Source organism: Rana temporaria, chromosome 2 (genome assembly GCF_905171775.1).
Source record: "Rana temporaria chromosome 2, aRanTem1.1, whole genome shotgun sequence".
Taxonomy (NCBI): domain Eukaryota; kingdom Metazoa; phylum Chordata; class Amphibia; order Anura; family Ranidae; genus Rana; species Rana temporaria.
In genome coordinates, this window is record NC_053490.1 from 198,046,379 (window position 1) to 198,064,016 (window position 17,638).

Here is a 17,638-nt window from a genome sequence, read left to right on the forward strand (position 1 = left end):
CCGATTTATAGCTAAGGTGCCAATCGTGGTATGGAAAATTTTTAAAATTATTTTGTACTCATGTCAACTAACAAAAATCTAATTAAGAGAAATAAAATCAAATAGAAAGTGACAGCAAGTGAACTAGGCTGTCAAGAAAAAAATTGAAATTTTGATGGGAATCTCCATGCCTGAGCTATACATTCAGATGCCACTGTACTTCTTTAACATGTTTTTGAATGAATACATTTAATAATAATCAGATTCATTTTTCAGGGACCTTCTGGAAATGATGGTGCACCTGGAGAAAAAGGAGAAAATGTAAGTTAAACGTTTTTTTTTTATCTTTATAGGTGTCCCCTTTTTAAAACAGACAGTCAACTTGCATATTAGAAGTTTACAGCCCCATCACTGGTATGATGTCAGCGCCATTTTCTGTAGCATTGTATTTTGAGCCTAGGTCAACATGATGATGCACACCCAGGGGGCGTATCCCTGACAGCCTTGTGGTTTCTACCTTGCAGTACCTATTATAACCTATGTCCTATGGAAATGATTAGCATGACTGGCAAGCAGAAATGTTAGACTTATTTTTTTTACTATGCTTTGTCTGCTTTTTTAAATACAAATAAAAATAAAAAAAGTTATGACAGCCAATTATGAATAAAGTACATTTTAGTTAGTGGGGTGATTAGGGGTATCATTATCAGTATCAAGTCCTATGATCTTATTCACACTGACAGCTTCGAACTTTATTTCCATTAAGCTATATCTTTGATGCAGCTCACCCTGCTGTATTAATACCCCATTCAGATTATTATTTTATTTGAAAAGTTTTGTTTAAATTGAATTTTCAACTCAATCTTTTTTTTTTACATATTTTAATAGGGATTGCCTGGACTCAATGGTAATCCTGGAATACCTGGCTTTAAAGGACTTAAGGTAAAAAAAAAAAGTTTATGTATATATTATTATCCAGCTGTACTGCAGTGCTGGTAAATGTCTCAGCCTATCTCGTATAATGCTCATTAATGCTCAGCTGAGAACATACATGTTACTTAGCCTCCACGTTATTTCCATTAGACATGGGTGCATGGGTGCATTTGCCTGTGCAGCGTAAACACACTGCATATTTTTTTTTTTTTTTTTTTATCAATAACAGTTTTATTCAGAAAATTTTCAATACACGTATACATGCAGGATCATTCTCGAAAGCAATATCTAGAGGAGTGGTCATTAACATATTTGACAATGTCTAAAGGTCTGCTTGATCAGTTATGTGTCCTCTCATGAGGTAGCGTACAAATCGTACCGAGTATCAGCTACAGGAGCCGGTTAAGTGCAAAGTATGAGATAAACTTTTCAGTGCAATATTGTACTAGTGAACAATCTCGTGTCACCAGTGGGCTCACAGGAAGAGAAAAGAAGAATAAAGGAAAGGAAACAGCAAAAAGAAGAAGAAGGGGGAGGGGGAAAGAGGATGGAGATGGGGAAGGAGAGTGGAAGGGAAGGGAATGGGAAGGGAAATCACCAATGTGGTTCAGCTACCTGATCAGGTTACCTCTTCCCGGCGGTGCCAAAGCTCCCAGACCTTGTCGTGGGCCTCCAGTCTGTCTAGCATTCTGGCCACACTGCATATTTTTAGTGCCCGAGATGCCCTGCTGCTGCGTACAGCCACCCATAGACATGAATGGGTGAAGGTGGCTGTATGCAGCTATGCACTGCTATTAGCATAAAGTAGTGCATGTGCACAGATGTAACGTCCCAAAGTGTGTGTTGGAGACATTGCGTCTTCTCTGTGCGCATATGCTACTTTGTATTAAGCTTTGTACAGCTGCCTTCACCCATTCATATGTATGGTCAGCTGTATGCAGCTCCAAGACATCCAGGGCGCCAGAAAATGTATGCTGCACAGGCAAATGTGCCCATTTGCAAGAGGCCTTGGGTTATGTCTGTCTGTTATGTCTGTCTATAAAAACACATCTTTGACTGTCACCAGCATCACAATGCAACCAGAATAGACAATAAGACAATAAGATCTAATTGTACATAACTATTTTAGCCAGGTCTTATTGACCATCGGTGGCACTTTGAATAGAATTAGTGAAACAGATTGCAACCTGGAACATTCTTTCTAGGCATAGCACATTTGAATCAAGCATGCTTTCAAAAAGGTAGTACTAGAATATGGGACTTCATTTGTATAACTCACACCAGGGACTACAGCTGATTATTGCAACCAATTAAGATATAATGATCCTCCTTTTAAGAGCAGAAATTTGTAAGCATTTTGAATTTTGATTAATATGATGTTATGTGCCTTTGTTTCTGTTATGTTGCCTAGATTGTAAAATACATTTATAGTCACTTCATTCTAGGAGAGCTGACTTTTCTGAATCATAGTCAGCGGGTATAGACAGGTTATTATGAATGATTTAATTGGAATACCACATCAACCCACGCAATTTCCACTGACTTTGTGTGATTTATTATCAGGATATACCACATCCCCTGAAATACTAATTCTATTTTAAAAGTTTATTGTTGTCTAGGTTAAAGAGACTTTTCAAAGGGAACTTTTATTTGTGTGAATCCCCATCTGTTTTACAGACAAATCATAACTGCCTTAGCAAACAATTGGAGCATTAGTCATGGGACTATCATCTATTGCCTAAAGCTGCTTACAACTGACATCTCAGACAAAAATATAACCTGTACACCGCTCTAAGGCCCCTTTCACATTGAGGAGTTTATTCAGGCGGTACAGCGCTAAAAATAGCGCTGCTATGCCGCCTGAAAAACTCCTTCACTGCAGACTCAATGTGAAAGCCCGAGGGCATTCACATTGAGGCGATGCACTGGCGGGAGACAAAAAAATCTCCTGTCAGCAGCATCTTTGTAGCGGTGAGAGGAGCGGCATGTATACCGCTCCTTCACCGCTCCTTCCCATTGAAAACAATGGGAAACCGCGGCAATACCGCCCGCAATGCGCCTCTATAGAGGTATTAACCCTTTATCGGCCGCTAGCGGGGGTTAATACCGCACCGCTAGCGGCTGATTCCCGCGGCAATCCCGGCGGTATAGCGCCACTATTTTTAGGTCCAATGTGAAAGGGGCCTTAGACTGGATTCACACCTATGCAGTTTTAGTGCTTTTTGCATTTTTTGCAGATTTGCACTACAGTCCATTTAACATGGTTTGCTATGGAACACGTTCTGTAGTGCAAATCTGAAAAATGCAAAAAGCACTAGAAATGCATAGGTGTGAATCAGGCCTAAAGAATCAGTCGCCTTAGATTAGAAACAGCTAACTAAAGAACAAAGCACACACTTAAAATGATTCATAGCTCATTATGTTAAAAAAGGTTGTTAATTAGTGGTACCTAAAGGTCCATAAATATATTCAACTTTAGGTAAGCGAGTGTTTTATATCATTCATAGACATAGGTGTGCGCAGCCTATTGCATTAGGATGTGCACCCCAAAGCTCAAATACATATGCTTATGACAGTGTCAGTGGAGCAATGGATGGTGTCAGTAGTTTTTATTATTTCATTTATTATTATTTATTTTTTATTATTTAAATATTTTTTTTTTACAATTTTTTAGGACCCCCATTAGGGGGCTTTGGTGAAATATAAGGGCTCTAAACAGGGGGAATCTGAGCTAAACCACACGGAGTGATTAGGGTGTGCCTAGGCACACCTGGCACACCCTGTGCGCACGCCTATGTTCATAGATAAATGTATGCAACCATTTCTACATTAGTGCAGAACCCCAAAATGTAAAATACAATTATATTTCATATAAATCTGTTGCTCAAATCAATCACTTGCTCTAGCCATCCTTTATTAGAGTGCTGAATCAGACATCAGCTGTCCATAAATTTGCTCTAGCAGCCTCCAAACTGCTTTCAGTTGAAAGAATAGCAATTATAAGGATTTTGACCCCTGTCAAAGAGGTATTTTTTTTACTTTCTGAAAGTGAAAACTACTTTAAGTTTTTAGTGTATTTGTATTTTACTGTCATGTGTATTATGAAATATTTTTTCTGTGGCAAAATTTAATAGGGAGAAGAAGGTGAAAGAGGTGTTCCTGGGCCACCAACCTATGCTACAAATCTTAAAACACAGAAAGGTAACTATGTTTAATGCTAACATCAAGCATGCACAGATAATATGCCTCCATATTTACACCCATATAGGGTTGCTGCCTCATCACTTTAAAATTAACACATATGAAAAATCTAGTTTGTGTGGCTGAACTTTAAACAAAAAGGGCTAAAAACCCTTAAATTGAATAAAATATAAAATAACACCTCTACCTCTCTCAGTCTGCATTTGCTCTTACACAATGGGGTTGATTTACTAAAGGTAAATCCACTGCGCACTACAAGTGCACTGGAGGTGCGCTACAATTGTGCTTGGAAGTGCAGTCGCTGTAGATCTGAGAAGGACATGCAAGGAAAATAAAAAACAGCATTTTTGCTTGCACATGATTGGATGATAGAAATCAGCAGAGCTTCCCCTTGTTTCAGATCTTCCCCTCAGATCCAAAGTCACTGCACTTTCAGGTGCACTTGCAGTGCTCTTGTAGTGCACAGTGGATTTGCCTTTAGTAAATAAACCCCAATATGTCCCAGCAATCTCATGGTCCGCAGGATGTTTTAGTGAGTAACACAATGGGGGTTATTTACAAAAGGCAAATCCACTTTGCACTACAAGTGCAAACTACAAGTGCAAAGTGCAGTTGCTGTAAATCTAAGGGGTAGATCTGAAATGAGGGGAAGCTCTGCTGATTTTATCATTCAATCATATGAAAGCTAAAATGCTGTTTTTTATTTTCCTTGCATGTCCCCCTCAGATCTACAGGGACTGCACTTCCAAGTGAACTTTTAGTTTGCACATGCAGTGCAAAGTTGATTTACCTTTTGTAAATAACCCCCATTATCTCAATGTAACCCACTCTAAAGTCCCATTTTGCTCAAACTTTGAACACCCATTCCACATTGGATTTGAAGTCCAATAAATTGCTGCTTATACAATATACTCCTTCCAGCAATCCTACAGCTGTATATATTGTTCCTATAGGAAAGAAATTGATGTGCTGTCATATAAGTAATTGGATCCAATCTGTACCTTAACTGTAATTAATTGTCCTCAGAGCCTGTACAATTTTAGGGGATTAAGGGGGCAACCCTACCCATCTATGGTAGCACACTAACAAAGGATTTATTCAAAGTGAATTCTGATGTATGCTATGTTCTTTCCAAACACCCACAAAACAATGGAATTACATTATTTAAAGTGGTTGTAAACCCTGTCATATACCCAGCGAAGTGAATAGCCTCAGATGATGCACAGAGATAAAACAAATCCTCCTACATAGGTTTTAGGCGAATTGCATGCAGCTTTTCCCCACATGCAATTTACATGACAGGAGTGTATGAGGGTTATTTACAAAAGGCTAATCCACTTTGCACTACAAGTGCACTTGGAGGTGCAGTTGCTGTAGATCTGAGGGGGACATGCAAGGGAAAAAAATGCATTTTTGCTTGTACATGATTGGATGATAAAATCAGCAGAGTTTCCCCTCATTTCAGGTCTTCCTCTCAGATCTACAGTGACTGCACTTCCAAGGGGACTTGTAGTGCAGAGTGGATTTTCCTTTAGTAAATCAACCCCTATGACCGGCTCTCAATGTTACCAGTTCCAACGATGTATCCTGGCCTAGGCCAACAAGGCCCAGGCCCAAGGCAGCACTTTGCAGGGGGGCAGCATGGAAAGAGTCCGCAGCATGGAAAGAGTCCTCGCTGGTTGTGCTACACTGTTAATGTAGCACCAGGCTTATGGGACAGTAAGGGAGGGTTATAGCCCCTGTCCAGGGCCGATCCTAGGCAGGGTGCACAGGGTGCTTTGCACCCAGGTGCCTGCAAATGTGGGGGCGCCGAAGTGGCAGTTTTCCCCCCTCCCTCCTAATCTCCTTGTTTGTGTCCACCCAGAACTAGTGTTCTGAGCATAGGTGTGTGTCCGTCCAGAACTGATGTGTCTCTGACCATCTCCTTTACTATGTCTGCAGTCTCTCATCATCTCCTGTACCATGTCTGCAGTCTCTGACTGTCTCCTGTAGTATGTCTGCAGTCTCTGACCGTCTCCTGTACTATGTCTGCAGTCTCTGATCATCTCCTGTACCATGTCTGCAGTCTCTGGCCGTTTCCTGTACTATGTCTGCAGTCTCTGACCATCTCCTGTATCATGTCTGTAGTATGTCTGGGTACTTTCTAACAGACTCTCTAACAGAAGCCCTCTCTGTGTCCATCAGAGAGGCCCCCCTCCAGGTCCCAATAAAGTATTCTGCTTCTCTTCCTGTATTTTCTTTATTGTTAAGAGATCATGTAAGGATCCAAGATTAATGAAGACTTTGTGGGGGAGCATCTCTGTGGTTGAGTCATTGACATGGAAACATTTGTAAAGGGGAGGAGTTAGTAAAATGACCACGCCCATGTGGGGGCGCCAGAAATATTTCTGCACCCAGGCGCCTGTGACCCTAGGATCGGCCCTGCCCCTGTCAGTTAAATTTTTACCATCCCTGTCCCATTGCAGAGATTTCCCTTCACTTCTTGCCCCATAGCCAAACAGGAAGTGATAGGAAATCTATGCAGTTCAGGACGGTCTTAAACATAAAGGGGTGCAGCCTTGACAGGATGGGTGGATCATATTTAAATTATGGGGTGCAGGAGTTTAGTTAGGCCTAGGGCAGCACAAAACCCAAATACACTGCTGGCCGTTCACACATCTCCGTGGCGGCTGCGGGTCGGGTTGCTCAGGGGTCCTGTGCATCTTTGGCTCTGTTTCAGGCCTGATTCATCCATGAAATGAAGAACAGGGAAACACCGGACCCTTGCTGGGATCACTAAGTGTAAACCCAGCCTTACTTGTTTATCTGCATAAGCAGATGCAAGCATCCCATTTTATGCTGGACTTGGGATAGAAATAAATGCAAACAGAGACTCAAGGGGGAAAGGGGTCAGGGATTGTGCACCTTGCGCCAGAACGACTAGACCATAATATGTTTAGATTTTAAAAATGAGAGTCATACCATATTGACCAAGGTTTCCAAAGAGCTGCTTTGATAGTCTCTAGGGTAGTTTCATATAGTTTTGCTGATGCTAGTGATGCTAGTAACGCTAGTTTCATAGGGTAGTTTGTCTTCCAACATTTGGTGATATTTTGTCTGGCGGGTAGTAGGATGTGGGTTACTACTTTATGGAAGTGTTGGGGAAGGGTATCAATATTTATGTTTAAGAGTGCTAGGTCACGTGTTGGGGGGATGGTGATGTGAGTGACTTGTGTGAGCAATGAGTGTACTTCTGTCCAGAATGCGAGCAAGTATGGGCAGCTCCAAAGTATATGAAGTAGCGAGCCCCTATGTCTTAATTTTTTCCAACACTCAGGAGACATACGGTGGTCAAAGGTCAGAATTTAGATCGGAGGTTAAGTACCTAAGTTGTGTTATATTTTGGGTTAGTTCCCATAATGAGTTCAGTGTGTTTATAAAGTGTATGTTACCCTAAAAATAATAAAATCTATATGTGTTTGATTAGTCATATACTTGTTTGTAAATGTAGCCTGTAATCTACTTTGTAGGTTTCTGCTATATACCTGGTGATCCTACCAGTTCGCTGTGGTTCCTGTTTCAAACTGACCATGCTAAGCATGGAAGCAGATCTATACTGGCTTGGTCAGCTTGCCTCTCTGGGATCCCTGTAAAGATATACAGAATTTCGTGCAGTTGTACAGTGTGCTTGTTTCTTGTAGTCAGTTTTGTGCCCCACCCTGAGGCCTACTATGAGAAGATACTGGATACCGTGCATTGTCCTGTATCTCCCAGTACTTAAAGCTGTAACACTCCTTCCAGCCCTACAATGTGCATAGATAGAAGCTTCCTGATCTGTTTGAAAAGGTCCTTGATTGGGCATCTGTTCATGCCAAATTGACTCTTCTTGGATGGAATAGTTACCTACCTGTTGTGTGGAGATACTCCCCTTATTATTTCAGCCTTTTCTTGGAAGAAGACCCACCTCCTCTGTGTCCCTATTACCAGAAATAAACAAATATCCAATCCAGTTGCGTTTTTAACACTTTATTGCACAACTTCCCTCCAGCACAACTCTTGTAGTCACAGTCACATTACATTACAGGTAACATTAACTCAACTCACTGAACAGAAGTCTACAGTGCAGAGCACTTTCTCTCCTTCTCATGATTTCCCATACAGTGGTCTCTCACAAGTGCAGAACACTCTAATACTTCACAAAATTGTTGCAGCCATCTTGTTAGTGTCTCCTATACAGAGCTTTTTTTCTCAGAAAATAGGTGCAGGAACTCAACCATGACCTGTTCAGATTTTACAAACAGTTGAAGGGTCTTAAAGGTGCAATAAATACCAGGATTGAATTACATACAGAGTGCAGAGTTCATGGGGTTACACACAGAGTGCAGAGCTGTCACTTGTAGACACAGAAACCAGACTTCTGTGTTTACAAGTGATTGTGGTGAGCAGACACCAAAGGGTCTGAGCCAGAGGTGGTGGAGTTCCCCCAAGTTCCCCCTGAAAAAAAGCCCTGCTCCTATATCAGATGTTCCACATACAGTGTGTACCTTTCTTTCACACAAATGGGTCATTCGACCTTGGACCCAGATTCTATTCTTCACCAAGACACAGGGCCTACTAGATAAGGCTCAGTGGTGGTAAGGTTTCTCAATGTCTCCTATGTTTCTTCACTCACCACCCTGATAATTCAGCCCTGCAGGGTGCTCTCTCTCTCAGCACAGCTTTAGTTGTACAGGAGTATCCTGTTCCCACACCCTAACTACACTGGATCCCACCCACAGCTGGCATATAAAGGGATACTAACTCCACTTACTACATCACCAAAGGAAGGGCAACAATTAAAGGGCATTAACATCTGCCAAAATTCTCTGATCATTTTCTACTCTGCACAGCACAGGACACACCAGAGGATAGTGACATATATGATGGAGGATTCCCACTGTGCATGTGGCTGACATCTATCAACGCTGACTCCCTGCATCAAGCATGAATTCAGTGTGAGATTGAGAAGAGCAGCTGCCATGACGTGAAGAAAGTAGTCAGCCAGAAGGTGCAGGCTGCCCAGGCTGTTGCTGGGATCAGTGCAGGTTTCTGCAGTGGGTGGAGTGGGGCTGCCAGAACCTGAAGATACATTTGCTAGGTAGCAGGGGATTGAAGATGGGGGAGGGCAACATACTGACTGATGTGTCAGGGAAGGCAATGCACAAAGATGGGAAATATACTTGCTGTAAAGCCTACTGTTTACAGAGCTAGCTCAGTGTCTTAAGTGGAAATTTATACACACAAGTGAATGAGTCGGAGCAGCCACTGTAGCCACATGTGCATTAACAGATGACTCAGGCCTCGTACACACGACCGAGTTTCTCGGCAAAAACCAGCAAGAAACTTGCTGGGAGATATTTTTTTGCCGAGGAAACTGATCGTGTGTACATTTTCGTCGAGGAAACTGTCGAGAAACTCGACGAGCCAAAAAGAGAGCATGTTCTCTATTTCCTTGAAGGAATGGAGAAAATTGGCTTGTCGACTTCCTCGACAGTCTAACAAGGAACTCGACGAGCAAAGCGATGTGTTTCGCCCGTCGAGTTCCTCGGTCGTGTGTACGAGGCCTCAGTCTGTAGTTTCCACCAGTTAAGTGGGACAAAAGGCAGGAAGCTACCATATGGCCCAAGGAATCCTTTGTCACGTATTAAATCTTTAGTAAAAAAGAGTGTACAAAAAAATTATAAAAAAAACAATAAAATGTCTAAACATAAAAAAAATTAATAAGTTGTAAACAAAGTCTTGGTTTAAAGCAAGCTGTCTAGAGTTATAGTGATGGATTTAGGCAGGGAAGCTATGGAGGAAGAAGCAATCATAACTGATGTCAGTTATTTATTATTATTATTTCTAGTGGTAAAAATGAATTGCTCTCAATCTGTTACATGCTTACAGGAGAACAAGGAGATCCAGGATTTCCTGGTAATGTTGGTCTTGATGGAGAAACTGGAGAGAAAGGAAGTCCTGGCCTTCCGGGCTTAATGGGTTTACCCAGCCCTTTCCCAGGTAATTTTTGATGTGGCATCATTGTATTGTGTTTTTCATTTTTTTATTAAGTCAGGGACTAAATATTCTTTCTTGCATAGGTCCCCCAGGATTTCCAGGATTGACAGGTGAAAAGGGTCAAAAAGGATATCAAGGAAACTCGGGATTACCTGCTTTTCAAAAAGGGAGAGATGGGGAACCAGGAGAGCCTGGCCCAAGAGGACCCAGTGGTTTTCCAGGGTATCCAGGTAAGTAGCAATTGTGCATTTAAGTCGAAAGAAAGGCAGAAACCTGTTGCCATTAGTTTATTACTAAAAGTGAACGACTTTACACTTCTTGCCAAGATAGTCTTGAAGGAAATCTGTACTTTGAGAAATGGCGCTGTCATTGCTAAAATTCCCATTAGTCATGGTGATCACCCGGCTTCAATACTTTCAAAGGTACTGACCTGGAGCTATTATGCACAGGGGTAAGGAGTTTTGACTTTACTCTGACAGTGACTCAATACTTTCATTAGAGGGTCAAACTCTCTGCTGGGCAACTTTTCCAGAAGCAGATCGGCAGTGGCAGCCACAATATTTATCTCAGCACAAGTTTCTTTTACTATAGAATAAATATTTTTCTACAAGTCTACTAATATAGTGAGGTCAGACCTATACCATCCTTTTTTATATCAGAGATTCATCTTGTTCTTTTTTTTCCTTCTCTCTTTCTCTGTTCCTCTCTCATTTATTAAATAAGAAGTATTTAGTACTTCTTAGTACAAAGAGGCAGTTTCACCTTCATTTAGTTCCATTAGCAATGGAAAAAAACGAATCATGAAAATTAATTATATTTAAATTACAGCACACAGCTTCATATTGCTTTTTTAGGTGGGCGCATTGGAAGAAAAGGTGCTAAAGGATCGCCAGGAAATGATGGGTCGGATGGATATCCTGGCTATGCTGGTTTAAAAGGACTTAAAGGTGATTATATTTATATTAGTGTTATTAGGTGCATGTCCAGTCAAGACTTATTTCCTGGGTTTTGCGTAGAGTAGATAGGGGTAAAAACCTGTGTCAGCTTTTTTACTGCTTTCCAGGGGTCTAAGAGAACTAACTCAAATGTTCTGCCCTGCTGACAATATTTCACCAGACAGGAACCAATGGGAACTCTACATCAGCAACACAGAAAGAAGAAAATAATTATTTTCTCTAGCTTGAAAGGGGAAGGCTGAAACACCTGTCCAGTTTTTATCTGGTGGTATCCCTGATTCTTGCATGACCCGTTAAAGTATCGCGGTGCTGAACAGCAAACATTACCTGGTCATGAAAGGGGTAAAACCTTCTGGAGTGATTAAATACAATGCTTATGGAAGGCCATCAAGCTGCATGTTGTGTACACAACAATGGCATGGAATTCCGCTTAATATTCCAACCAAACCCATAATTAGACATTCAGGCTGGGTGGCCAGAAAATGAGGAACAGAGAGTGTGCCTCCTTCCCTTCTTTTAGACACCTTGCACCAATATTGGGGTACAAGAGCCTCTTCCATAATTCTGGTTCCACAAAAAGGATGTGGGGCTCATAAAGCAATCTGGAACCATCACTGTTGCAAATTAGATATCATTTTAGGAAGTCTTATCTTGTTATTATGTTCCATGTGCATTGCAGCCAAAGAACACATTTTTGTCTGAAATCCTGGTAAGCGTTTTTCTTTGAACAGAACAAATATCTTTTAGACATGCACAGGCGTGCGCACCGAGTGTGCCGATGTGTCTGGGTACATCCTAACCACCCCTTGCGCATTATCGCTTTGTGCTGGCAGGAAGATGGGAAAGACCCAAATCTTACTGACTCTGCCATAAGAGAAGTGTTTACACACTTCAATTTCACTATGTCAGCAGAGATCGATATTATGGGGTCATATATATGTAGACACACCAACACAGACACATGTGGGTTTAAGCTGTGCAGACCTTTGTACACATGCATATTCAGAGTGCAGAGCAGTGGAAGGTAAAAATGATATTCTTGATTGGTAACAGAGGCTGGCAATGCATAGTACCTAAATGTCACATTAAAGATTCTCATTGCAAATAGATTTTATTGATAAATTGTGTATACATTACAGTGTGCATTTGTTAGTTTTCTGCTGCTAATAAGTTCATGATGTTGTATTACAGATTTCTGTGTGTTCTTTGCCTTCACACTTTACATATATTCCAGGTGAACAGGGAGATTGCAAATGTTCAGCTGGTGATGAAGCTACAAAGGGACCTGCTGGGGATCCAGGCCCTGTAGGCTTTGCTGGCCTTACTGGCGAAATTGGTTCTAAAGGTGAAAAAGGGGACAGAGGAGGTCCTGGTCTTCCAGGTGCTCCTGGTATTAAGGTGAGACATTTTATTTGATGTTATATAATCTGATACCTCCAAATAAAGCATTTATAGTTGAATTATATGGTTGAGAAAATAAATATCAGTCAAAAGCAGTCTTTCAAAGATATATGTGTATTTTCAAAAATATGTCAACAGAATTGTCCTATCAAGGCATGTGACAAAAATAATTAGGGATCCAATACAAAGGTCTCATTTCAGAATTATATGAACGGATCAGTGACCGGTTTATAGGAAAAGGGAAGTTGAGTAGAAATAAACAGAGATGGGAGGAGGATGTTGGCCTCATAACGAATGATCAATGGGATAGGATATTGGAACTGGGGACAGTGGTCTCATTAGCCCCGTCACAAAGGGTCTCCCATTTATTTTTGGTCCACAGGGTTTACTATACCCCCAACCCCCAAGAAATTATATAGCTTTGGAAGGAAGTCAGATGATAAATGTCCCAGATGTCAAAATACAGGCGACCTTATGCACATGATGTGGAAATGCCCAGATGCATAGATATTGGGTTAAGATTTTGGACATTATAAATGCAACCTTTGGGACCACTCTGGAACTAGAGGCCAGGGTTTGCCTATTAGGATGCACTGAGGAGAGAATGGGGCAGAGGGATACATTAGAAGCAGTTATAAGATGCCTGTTCCAGCCGAGGAAACTGATAGCACTAAAATGGCAAGCACAAAATCCACCCACAGCAATGGAATGGGTTAATGTAATGAATAACACAATAGGGAAGGAGAGGGGAACATGGATTAGATGTGGAAACCTCAAAAAATTTAACGCAATATGGGAGCATTTGTTACGCAAAATAGGCTGCTCACTTTAATTAAGGAAAAACTTGTAAAGTACAAATTAAGAAAGAAATATGGATAAAACGCGTATGCACTTTAGAAGTAAGATAGGAGGGAGGTGGGGAGGGGAGGGAAGGGAATGGGATTAATGGATATTTTTAGTCTATGTAATTAATTTTTTGTATGCACATAAAATGTATGGACTGTAAAATATGGATATGTAATTTTTTGTATTTGAATGGAAATAATAAAAAAAAGTATTGAAGTTAAAAAGGGATCCAGTACAATGTAAACTATCTTTGTTAATCAGCCCAGTTGTATAATTTGTTACATGTATGCAGGGCTTTTTTTCTCAGATAATAGGTGCAGGAACTCCGACCTTCACCCTTTGTTTCTGCACCCTCCCCGCCCCTGAGAACCGTTCCTTGGTTCCACCTCCTACTGGCCTCACTGTACCGCCCATTTTACAGAATACAGAACCAAGTATCATTTTTGCTACTAAGTGATTTTCCCAGAATGTGTTAATGATAACAAAGAAAAACAGTAAAATAGATCCCCTTCAGTGAGCAACAATAGACTCTACCCCAGCAACAGTAGACTCACCCTAGCAAAAATAGAGACCCCACACAACAAAATACCACACCAGCAACAATAGACTCCCAGGAGCAACAACAGATGTCCCAGCAGACTGCATCAATAGACCCTCCAGGAGGCAGCAACAGTAGACCTCTCCCCCAACAGTAGATCCCTCCCAGGCACAATTGCGCCCCCCTAGAAACATAAGACACCCCCACTAGAAACAATAGATCTACCCAGAAACAAGAGACCTTCACGCAAAAATAGATCCCCACCAGTGACAATAGATCTCCCAGCAACAAGTATCAATAGACCCTCCAGCACACACCAGTACTCCTTGCTGGAGGTGCCGGAACTGCGTTCCCCCACGTTCCTGCTGGAAAAAAGCCCTGCATGTATGTATTATATCAAAATACTGCAAACTGTAAAGTGAAACAAGTACATGCTCAATCTTAAAGTATGGCTGTCAATCAACCTTTATTATTATACAGGATTATTATACAGGATTTATATAGCGCCAACAGTTTGCACAGCGCTTTACAACATGAGGGCAGACAGTACAGTTACAATACAATTCAATACAGGAGGAATCAGAGGACCTTGCTCGTCAGAGTTTACAGTCTAGGCGATTATGGATTAGGATTATGACCTGGGTCCTGGGTATCAGAAAACAAATCCTGTTATCATTATAAATTTATAAAGTCAGTATGAGTAATCCCTCACATATAGGCCACATCTCCAGCCTCTGTAAAGTTGAGTCACCAGTAAAGTGTACATATAGTGGCAAAGGTGCAAGAAAAAACCTTTGTCATGTTTTTATGGCTATCTTTGTGCTCATTTGAAAAGTTTACCCTCACTTCCTATCTAGGTAAGTGGGGGAATATCTCCCCAGTGGGGTTGGGATTAAAATTGTCACCTTCACTATCTAGGTATACTTTATTGTCCCCTACTCATGCTGTTGACATATTAGATTTTGAAATCCCTGTATTAGGTTAGTAGACCTCAGTGGTATGTAAGTTTCTTGAAGTCTTTTAACTATATTTTTTATTACTTATATGATATATTTGTATTTGTTATTTCTTGATCCATATACTTTGAGCAAATATCTCTAAGTTTTATTTTTGCATTTAGTTCTATTGTAAAAATGTATATGGTCTATAAAACAGCCCAGTATACCGCAAATTGCAAAACCTCGACAGTGAAGCGGTACTATGTTGGCTGCAAAAAAAAGGAAATACAGTATATCCATCTGCATGCAATATCACATAATGAAAAGGGGATAATTTTAATATATCTTTATGAAACCATTTTGTAAATATCTGATATCTGTTCAAAGGGGCCTGCAGGCTTTAATGGTCTTCCTGGTCCTGTGGGAGAGAAAGGAGACGGAGTAATCGCTACCGAAAAAGGTAATTTTTCTTTTCAAACTTCTCTCTACCTTATTAAAGAAAATCATTGGTCACAGCATATACAGTACTTTTATTTTGTAGCATCAGCATTGTAATAGCAATACAAACAATCGTTATATTTGACAATTCAATTTAAACTTCTCATTAATCCTAACTTAATCTCCTTTCCTGTTGTGTTTGCTGCCTCTCTGCTAGCCATCCCTTTCTACAAATTTCTCGATTCCATGCATGCTTTCCAGTTCTCCTCTGCTCATTACTTTGGTTTACTTTCGATCCTAAAGACTATATATCCCATGGTACCTTGCTGCCTGAAAGCTGTGTTTCCTGTTCTGACTCTGCCTCCTGAAACTCTCATCACATCTGAAGTTCATAAGGAAGGCTCTGTGAAATCTGTGACACAGCAGTGAATATTTACAAGGAATAGTAAATACGTGTCACAGAATTCAAGTAAATAAATGTGTGGGGATCTTCACAAAGTAAGTTTAAAAACTCCAGGATCATTCATAATAGTAGGATTAAGCTACAAATAATTGAAATACAACATAGAAATTTACATATAATTTTGTATTTGATCATATACTCCTCTGGTGATATGATCCACAGACCCTCAGTTAAATGAAACTCTATTATATATGAATTCTGTTAATACATGCATATAGGAAGCCAGGGAGAAAAGTGTCAAATGTATTCTATTCTAGACTACTTTTGGTTACATCCTACATAGTGATACATTGCTGATACAGTTGTATTATTGAAGTCATGGGGCTGTTTAAACAATATTACACATTTTTCATCACAATGACTGCTAAAATGTCAAGGCTACCACTGATTTGCTATTAATTCCTAGACATGTGCACTGCTGAAGATTTCCTTTTTTTTTTCATTTTCGTTTTATTCAGTTTTTTTTGTTTGTTTTTTCGGATTATTCATTATGATGAAAATTCGTTATTTCGAATAAATTTGGAAAGATTTTAATTCGGTACGTTCCATTCATATAGATGCAGTATTCGTTATTTCGGTAATTCGGAAATTCTGAAAATTCTGATTCAATACGTTCCTTTCGTATAGATGCAGTATTCGTTATTTCGAAAAATGTATATATTTGGATACATTTGTATTCGTTACGTTCACTAACAGGCAGCCGAATTTGAAAGGAAGTTCCAATACCTATAATTTAATCCTTTATAACTATTATTATAGTTTTTATTATTATTATTATTATTATTATTATTATTATTATTATTATTTATTATTATTAATAATAATAATAATAATAATAATAATAATTAAAAAACGATCATAATGGTTAATAATTTGTTAAGTTCACAGCCAAACAGCCAAATTCCAGGATGTATAATTTAATAGTTTGTATCTATTATTATAGTTTTTATTATTATTATTTTTATTATTATAAATAATAAATAATAATAATAATAATAATACTAATAATAATAATAATAAAAACTATAATAACTGTTAATAAACTTAATAATTTAATTATAATATAAATTATCTGAATGTTTTTTTGTTCTTTCAGATTTTCAAATTTTCGCTCCTATTTTTAGATTTTAGTTTTTTCAAATTTTCGGATTTTGGTTCTTATTTTCAGATTTTGGTTCTTATTTTCAGATTTTCGTTCTTTTGAATTTTCGAATTTTGGATTTTCGTTCTTTCGAATTTTCAAATAGCTGGTGAACAGTTAAATGAACACCAATGAATAAAAGACAAATTTTAACCAACCTAAAATAGGGTAGAGGCTTGTAGCATTGTTCTACCAGCTTCAATTGTCCAGTATAATTCCTTCCAGTTTACTCCCAGCACCAGCCACAAATCTACTCCTCAGCAAGGTTTGTTGATTGGTGCTGAATTGTCAAAGCACTGTATGGATACAACTGTTCTGACACAGAGAGCAGCAAAACATCCATGCAGCCTGTTCCACAGATATGTGTCTAGTGCTAGAAGAAGCAGCAGCACTGTAAGGAATGATTCTGAGCAATTGAAGCTTGTCATACAATGTTACCAATATGTTTGGTCACCATAGAACAGAAAGTGTCTGTGGATATGCCTTTTTAGTATAATTTGCTTTAAAATAAGACGAAGGCCCTGTACACACGATCGGTTCATCCGATGAAAACGGTCTGCTGGATTATTTCATCAGATATCCGATGAAGCTGACTTTCATCAGTCTTGCCTACACACCATCAGTTAAAAAAACGATCGTGTCAGAACGCGGTGACGTAAAACACAACGACGTGCTGAGAAAAATGAAGTTCAATGCTTCCGAGCATGCGCCGACTTGATTCTGAGCATGCGTGGATTTTTAACCGATGGACGTGCCCACAGACGATCGTTTTTTTCTATCGTTATTTTA

At 39.7% G+C, this 17,638-nt stretch overlaps 1 protein-coding gene across 1 annotated transcript in view; it reads left to right on the forward strand.

Annotated features, from left to right (window-relative positions):
- COL4A2 (collagen type IV alpha 2 chain) overlaps positions 1-17,638 on the forward strand; it is a 273,847-nt gene that overhangs the window by 199,546 nt on the left and 56,663 nt on the right. Inside the window, exons 17-24 of the mRNA XM_040336208.1 lie at positions 256-300; positions 868-921; positions 4,047-4,113; positions 10,021-10,131; positions 10,212-10,358; positions 10,983-11,075; positions 12,319-12,482; positions 15,195-15,267. Of these exons, the coding sequence (XP_040192142.1) occupies positions 256-300; positions 868-921; positions 4,047-4,113; positions 10,021-10,131; positions 10,212-10,358; positions 10,983-11,075; positions 12,319-12,482; positions 15,195-15,267 (754 nt within the window). The remainder of the gene's footprint in view (positions 1-255; positions 301-867; positions 922-4,046; positions 4,114-10,020; positions 10,132-10,211; positions 10,359-10,982; positions 11,076-12,318; positions 12,483-15,194; positions 15,268-17,638) is intronic.